At 36.5% G+C, this 8,706-nt stretch overlaps 1 protein-coding gene across 1 annotated transcript; it reads left to right on the top strand.

The window, feature by feature from the left end:
• Positions 1-5,247: 5,247 nt before the first annotated feature.
• Positions 5,248-6,279, top strand: LOC116083216 (formyl peptide receptor-related sequence 7). Its single transcript, XM_031360024.1, has one exon. It carries the CDS (start codon positions 5,248-5,250, stop codon positions 6,277-6,279), a length of 1,032 nt encoding a protein of 343 aa, XP_031215884.1.
• The last annotated feature ends 2,427 nt before the right edge of the window (positions 6,280-8,706 follow it).

The following is an 8,706-nucleotide window of genomic DNA, read 5'->3' as shown; positions in this document are numbered from 1 at the left end:
ACCAATTTAGGCAACACAAGGGGAAATGGTGGAATGTGCTGAGTGAGTAAATCCCAATGTTAAAGCCAGCTCTTCAGCCTTGTTACTATTAAATTACCTACAAAGTGAAACCTCTCAGTAAAGATCGAGACTAGCTCATTCAATAGTTCAGTAATATTGGAAAAGTCATACAAATTGGAATAGGCAATTTCTCTAAAAGTGGGATAGTAAATATTTCATATCAGAATGTGATAAATTCCCCATCTCAGCTTAATAATATGTGTACAAGGATATATATATAACTAAGGGTGTTGTGCTGTGCCAAGACATCTTCATTTAAGAACATAGCATGTGGATTATACATCCTTGTATGAATCAAAACTTTTTGCTCAATTTTATTCAGCCAGTGGAATAAAAAATAAAAATAATTTTTGATGTATAGGCTCTATAAAATGTGTGGATTAATCGATAATTACAGATTATCAATCAGTTCACTTGTTACTCCAGAGTCATATTTGTTACAATTTTTGTTTGTTTGAAAATAAAATACAGGAAAACTGATATAGACTCTGCAGAAATTATTTCACTACAAAATGATTTATACATATTAGAGATAGAAATCTTTCCTTTTGTAATATATATATATAACATATATACATATATATGAAAATATTATATATTTATACAACTATATATTATATAAAATATGTGTTCATATTTTTTATATATAGGTGTTTTTTATGTACATATGTTGTATTGGTCTGAATATATGTGGCCAAGAGCACGGCATTGTGAGGAGCTGTAGCCCACTGGAGTAAACATGGCCTTCATGGAGGGAATGTGTCACTGTAGGGGTTGGCTTTGAGATCATATTATCAAGCTCTAGCCAGTATAGAAGGAAGATTCCTCATGGCTGCCTTCGGATCAAGATATAAAATTTTCAGCTCCTTCTCTACCACCATGTTTGCCTGAATAATGCCATGATGATAGTGGACTTAACCTCTGAAACTGTAAGCCAGCCCCAATTAAATATTGTCCCTTATAAGAGTTCCCTCGGTCATAGTATCTCTTCACAGAAACGAAATACTAATTAAGACATATGTCAATGTGCCAGATGTATGCGTATTCCCTAGGCAACCCAGAAGGAGATGGAAGATCCCATGGAATTTGTATTACAGATAGTTTTAGGCACTATTTTGTTATGAGTATTGAATCTGGATTTGAAAAATAGCAGTGAGAACACTTAACCTCTGACCCCTATCTCTATTCAATAAAAATTTTCTTGTCTCCTATTTGAGTATCTACTTTTGTGTATAATTTCTTTTTTTTTGTATATTAGAGATTGTCTTTATATTTCAAATGATATCACCTTTCCCACTTTCCTCTCTGAAAAAAAAAAAACACTATTCCCTTCCCCCTCACCCTGCTCACCCACCCACCCTCTCCTACTCTCTATCCCTGGTATTGCCTTACACTGGGGCACAGAGCCTTCACAGAACCAAGGGCCTCTCCTCCCTTTGATGGATGACTAGGCCATCTTCTGCTACATATGTAGCTGGAGCCATGAGTCCCAGCACGTGTACTCTTTGGTAGTGATTTAGTCCCTGGAGCTCTGGGGGTACCGGTTAGTTCATAATATTGTTCCTCCTAAGGGGCTGCAAACCCCTTCAGCTCCTTGGGTCCTTTCTCTAGCTCCTTCACTGGGGACCTTGTGCTCAGTCCAATGGATGGCTGTGAGTCTATACTTCTGTATTCGTTGGGCACTGGCAGAGCCTCTCAGGAGATAGTTATATCAGGCTTCTGTCATCCAACACTTGCTGGCATAATTTCATAGCTTAAATTTCTGTCAAAATCTCTCTAATCTCTTTTTCCATTTCAACTTCTTTTGGATCTCCAAGAAAATCCTTTGCTCAAATGTTTCGTTAGTACTATCTTCAGCACTATTGCACATTGCTCTTTCATACCCACTATCCTATGTTATGGCTTAAGTTGAAGTTTTCTTCTTATCAATATTATATCCCTAATTACAGTACCTCAAAATGTGATGACTCAGAAGCATAATATTTTTAAAGTAATAATTAAAGCAAAATTGTACCCTAAAGGCAGGGTCACAATGAAGTATAGTTTGTATCCTTTAACTCACAGGGAAGATGATGTGTGGACAGAGGGAGGAGATACCTACCTGCATATAACAGTTAAAATATTGTAGGAAAAGATACCATCTCCATCTTGGCCATCCAGTATCAACAACTGCAAGAAGATAAATTGCTATGACATAAGATATCAGGTTATTTTTATTTTCCTATGTAGACTTTTAAAACTTAATCTTGGCTTTTTTTTCTGGAGATGCCTACCTCCATTAGTACCATAAATCAAGTGAATTACCAGACTGTTGAAAACAATGACCATGTATTGAGTATGTAGCTGAGAGGGTATTGTGTGACACTTTGCTTGGGTATGTGTAACACAAATATTTACTTAGTCACACACAGTGAATTAAAGTCAGACCAAAAATAATGAACATCTAAAAATCTAAATTAGTGAACCAATGAGTTGGTTGGGGTTATATACAAAATTATTCATAATAGGTCATCCTTAGGAGTAGAGAAAATTTAAAGACTTTCCTCTGTATAAAACATTGGTTTGGTTAGTACAGAATACCAGCTACACAAGTATGAAAGATCCAGTTTAAGTGTAGTAGAGAAAGAACTCAGAGGCCAAAACAACTTTAATTAAAACAGATTCTCAATCACTCTTCAAATAACCTTCTCTAGGTTTTACAATTACTCAAACAATTAGTTTATTCTTACAATAAAAAATAATAAAAAAAAATCTTGTAGCCTGATTAACATATGAACATAAATATTTGTGTAGATTACATAATACATGCAGATTAGGAAAGGCCCCAGACCTCTACCAAAACTCATTAGGGCACACTGTATCCCACACAACATTACAGTCATTCTCACTTTTACTATAGAAAGCAATGAGAACTTCAACTCAATAAGGAATAGGAGAAAACATTCCCTTGAAAGTAGAGATGTTATCCACTCCTCACTGACTTCCTTCCTTTGCAGACCCACAAGGTGTCACACATTATCAAACAGAGGCCATAACTTTCCAACATTTTCTTCAACTCTAGATTCAAACAAGTGCCTCGGATTAACAAACACCCAATATGGTTCCTTGGTTCACTTCTCTACTGGGAAGGGGCAGCTCTGCCAGGCAGACAAAACAAGAGGCGATAGCATGCATTTTTACCCTACACTGTCTGGTGTCAGGCTAACAGGAAGCTCAGGAGTGGTAGAACACAGTCTAAGATGGGAGCCCCAGCCCTGGTGAGAAACGAGTCAGGCTGAGGCTGAGGATTCAGAGGTTCCTAAACTCCTGGATGTCCAGTGTGGTGGAGTCATGGATGAGCCTGGGGCTAGGGGCAGGGAAGACTCCAGCTTAGTTAACCATAGAGTGTCAGGAGTGCAGAGGAGCCTTCTGTGGGAGACTTACACAGCTTTATGTGATGAAGGGTTTCCCCCATAGTGGTTCATGATGAAAGACACAGTTCTTGACTCCAAACAGTTGATTGTTCATTAGGAACGTAGGACTTACTCAGGATGGATCAAAGATTAAATACATTTTGCAGGAAGGAATGACCAGGAAAGGATGCTTGTTGGCTAAAACCTCCTTGGCATGGAGATCTCTGTGCTGTATGACTAGTGGTTATATTCTTCCCACTAGGGGGCATGGTCACGAGCTCTAGGACAGGGAGGAAAGCAGCCTGGTAGGGAGCAAATGAAAACTCCAAACATTCCTATGTCTGAGGGTATTGGGATTTCTGAACCCACTTGACCTCCCAGTTTTTGTCTAGTGACACAATTCCACTTGCTCCAGAACAAATATATGTTAGAGAGAAGATAAATATATTAAGTGTTTTTGCATTGTTTCATGGACAGAATTAGCTTTAAGCCTAACATAAGCTTGACAAGAAGCTATAAGTGAGATTATTTGTACTTCTTTAATACTTGTCCCTTGAAATGCCTTTTGTCATGAGGAATTCTTGAGGGCACATTTGAACTCTTCCATATCAATATCTAAAATGTTACAAAATTTTATTGTTGCCACACACAAGATTATTATAAGGTCTGAGTCCTGGATATAATATGAAATTATTTTTATTTCTGCCCAGAAATAATATATGATGTTATATCCTAAAGTAGGTCAATGTCTCTGAGGAAAGGTTACGTGGTAAAGTCCTTGTCTTAAAAAATGAAGACCTGAAAGAGTAGAGATTCTTAGTGGTCATATTATTGTGGAGGCTTTATTGTGGAGACTTGTTGCATATTGGCTGGTCATCTAGCCTCCGAAGTAAGTTCCAGCCAGTGAGAGGAGTCTCTCCTGTAATTTCAATTGTTTGGCACTTGGAGAATTCTAGGAAGATTTGTAATGAACTGTATAAACATAAGTGTACAAACATGAACATGCATTCATACAAACATACAGATACATACATAAATATGAACAAAGGAAGTATGCTGTGTTATGACTTGGGTAATGGTGACATAAACCATACCATAGTGAATGTTTTGTACAATCAAAATCAGAAAAAGGGCTCTTTGAAAATCAAAATGTCGGAAGTAACAGAAGAACTGGACTGACCAAATTTACAAAGATTTTATGGTCATCACTGAGCAGTGTCTTCTTGGGACTTGTGTGCCTTGAAGGATAATTGAATTAAATGGGGAACCAACAGACAAAGAGAAATGCCAAAACAGTGGTAACAATATTACAGCTAGAATTAAAAAGATATCACCTACAATCTTTTTAAACATAATCCAATATTCCCCCTAACTAGTTCTTATGCTTTGCTGGAAAATAAACCTCACCCTAAACAGTCTGTGTCATTTAGCTGAATTCTTATGAAAGCAAAAGACTGATGAAGAGCAGTGAACAATGGTCAATATTCACACCTCAATGCTCTCCTCTTCATAGTAAACATTTCCCTCCCCCTGCCTATACTCAGTTCAATGTCCATGCAAGGTCATGGGAGCTTATGATTCACTTCATAATCAGCCTGAGGAGTAATAATGCTCTTTGATAATGTGTAGAACTAAGCTTTTCATAAGGAACATTCAATAGAGAATCATTTTTCTTAGATTATCCTCAGAATAGGTACTCATAAAAGGTGATATGTGGGGATTTGGATAAATGTGTTATTAGATGGAGCCCCATCTAAGAAACAGTAATTTTTTAAATATTTCAGGCGCTGACAAAATGGAAGCCAATTTCTCCATCCCTCAGAATGGATCAGAAGTGCTGTTTCATGATTCTACCACCTCCAGAGTTATATGGATCTTCTTAGTTGTGGTCCTCTCTATAACCTTTCTCCTTGGTGTGCTAGGTAATGGCCTTGTGATTTATGTGGCTGGGTTCCGGATGGCACACACTGTGACCACCATCTGTTATCTGAATCTGGCTTTGGCTGACTTCACTTACATGGCAAGTATACCATTTCAGATCATCTCAATTGTCATGAATGGAGAATGGCTTTTTGGTTTGTTCCTTTGCAAATTTGTTCACATGATTATAAACATAAACATTTTTCTAAGTATCTTCCTGATTACTTTCATTGCCATGGATCGCTGTATTTGTGTCCTGCACCCAGTATGGGCTCAGAATCATCGAACTGTGAATGTGGCAAGGAAAGTGATTGTTGGAGCTTGGCTAGTTGTTCTGCTGCTTATATTTCCACATTTTATCTTCTTGAATACAGTGAGAGATGAGAGAGGGAAAGTGCACTGTATATGTAATTTTGAATCCTGGACTACAACCCCTGAGGAGAAGGCAAAGGTGTCCACGATTGTGAGTTTAATTTCTGTAACCATCAATTTCATTATTTGCTTCAGCATTCCCTTGATCTTCATTGTCATCTGTTATGGACTCATGGCTGCCAAGATAGGCAGAAGAGGATTTGTGAATTCCAGTCGTCCCTTACGTGTCCTCACTGCTATAGCATTTTCTTTCTTTGTCTGTTGGTTCCCTTTTCAATTGATTTTTCTTTTAGGAAATATTGGGAACAAGGAGACACTGAATAATATTGACATGTGGGTAAATCCAGCAAGCACTCTGGCCTCCTTCAACAGTTGCCTCAACCCAATACTCTATGTTTTCCTAGGTCAGCAATTCAGAGAGAGACTGATCTACTCCCTATCAGCTAGTCTGGAGAGGGCCCTGAGGGAAGAACCAGCCCTGAACAGTGACAAAGTCAGAAACTTGTCTTCACAAACTGAATACTCTGAGACATAGGATGTGGTAGGAGTGATACCATGGAAATGTTTTCTGTGCCATGCTATTCTCACTTTCTGTCTCACCATACTTTGCATAAGATTTTTGAATTTTATTTGTTTCCCTCAGAGAAATGCACTGTAACTTTATTTTCTCTTTAATGTAGCACATACAATAAATGCTAAAACACACTTAATGTTTGGAGTTATGTATTCAATAAATGCAATAAACATATAAGCAGTGATATAGATAGCAAATACAAGTATTATAAGGATTGTTTTTAAGTAAATGTCTGTTTAGAGTAAAATGCTGTTACAAAAGCCAGAATTGAATTCTGCTTTTGAATAAAACAAGGCACAATGTTTAAGGCAGAATTTATGAAGAAAGAATATAAAGTTAATATAAGATCATTTTTAATATCCTTTGGGGAAGAGGCACAAGAATTTAAAATAACTTAAACATTTTTTAGAATATTAGCCATAATACAATAGGACTATAATTTTTCCAGAAAACAATCTCCACTGTTAAATCATATTTCTGAGTTACATTTTAATTATGCATATTCTTATTAGATATTTCTAATACACAGACTTTAAGTACAGAAAATTAAGATGTTAGAGTATATTTAATGATTTGATCAAAGTAAAAGGTAACATCGTTCAACATCCTTTGTTGTTTTTGGAACGCCCAATTTTAAGAAGCTAAGACTTGTTATTGAAAAAGTTTTTCCTATTATGTTTCAAAGTAGTTTTTATAGGTGCTGCTAGGCTTTTACTTTATCACTTTTACTTTTATGTTTTTGCTTATCACACACACAAAGTGGGCTGAGAATATGATATATTTTGACACAAATCTAGACATGACAGTTAGAAAGTGACTAGTGAGTTAACACTGTTTCTCACAACAGCAGTGCTGACCATGTAAACTGTGCACAGTGACTCTCTTAACCATCCCTGTACACAAAACCAACCAATTTAGTTACGGCTCCAATGTCAGCAAACAGCAATGCCAACTAATCTAAGACTCCTCCAGCTTGCGTTTTAAATAATATAGTTATATTCAATTTATTTATGGCCAAAAGAATCAAGTATATTCTGATGAACACAGATAGTTTTCTGCATGTAAATAGTCTTCATTAAGCCACTAGATTCAATACATACATGAGACTGAAGATTCTATCAATCATTGAGACTGACTTAAGTAAAAGCCTGGCAGCATCCATAAAAACTACCTTCTAAAGGTTCAACTTTGTAAGTTAGTGGAATGCTCTTAATTCAATCCTTAGTAAATACAGGTCACAAATATATATGTGTGTATACATATATATGTGTGTATACATATATATACATACATATATTTCTTTATACATATATCCTTTATATATATATATATATATAGAGAGAGAGAGAGAGAGAGAAAGAGAGAGAGAGAGAGAGAGAGAGAGAGAATTGAGGTTTTTATTCATATTAAACTACCCCCTTTTCGACCTATACGAAAACTGTTGCTGTAGCAGACTAGACCTCAGTAACAATATTTTCATGAGATGGTGGAACTTCTGTTATCCTTTGTGGTAGTATATATATTTTAAATAAAATACTATATAAAAGATAAACCATTTGACTGGGGGGATCGGATGGTACTGGTGGGGCTCCATCCTTGATTCTGGAGGGCGCTGATTTTCTAGAACAGCATGATTAAGATTCCCTCCTCAGATTTCCTACACACACAGTGGGCCCTGTTGTGGGCAAAGGAACCTCTCAGGAGCATTCTTTTTCCCTCAAGTCAAATACAGATCACACAGCTATTGCCAACAATTTATTTTATACTTTTTTCCCACGTTTAGGGCTAAATGGAAGAAATAGGCACTTTCAGACCATAAAAGGACATTACTGCCTACTCTACTATTAAAAAGATGACACTATGATGGAACTATAAAACCGCACCTACTGAATTAATGTTACAGTAACATTGTATGCCTAATGTACAACTAATGAAGACTAAATAAACACTTCTTTTTAAGCATTGGTATAGAGCTATGTGCTAAAGGTCATGCTGCCTAGAAGCCTACACAGTACCTTCACTGTGTTATATGCCTAGTCTAACTTAAAAACTCAGTATCTTGAACTAAACAAAAAGCAATACTTACAGTAAAATGTCTACTTTTAGATGAAAGGCAAGTCATTTAGGTAAAGGCACTTTACAACTAAATGCAGCTAAATAATCTTACACATATATGTTTACTGGTAAAGTTGTATCCACAAGCACTCACATGGAAACATGTTTGTAAGTAGCTACTATTAAATACTTGATCTGTAGTTTTAAAAAACACAATGAAAAGGTAATTAACCAAGGCCACCTGCTGTATGATAAACACCAGGTGAAGGAGGGACTACTTTCCAACTCTGGGAAGAGCAAGGCTGAAGAAAGCCTACAGCTCGCTGGCTCTCC

Source organism: Mastomys coucha, unplaced genomic scaffold (assembly GCF_008632895.1).
Source record: "Mastomys coucha isolate ucsf_1 unplaced genomic scaffold, UCSF_Mcou_1 pScaffold12, whole genome shotgun sequence".
NCBI lineage: Eukaryota > Metazoa > Chordata > Mammalia > Rodentia > Muridae > Mastomys > Mastomys coucha.
The sequence above is the reverse complement of the archived record's forward strand: the minus strand, read 5'-3'. Positions and strand labels throughout refer to the sequence as shown.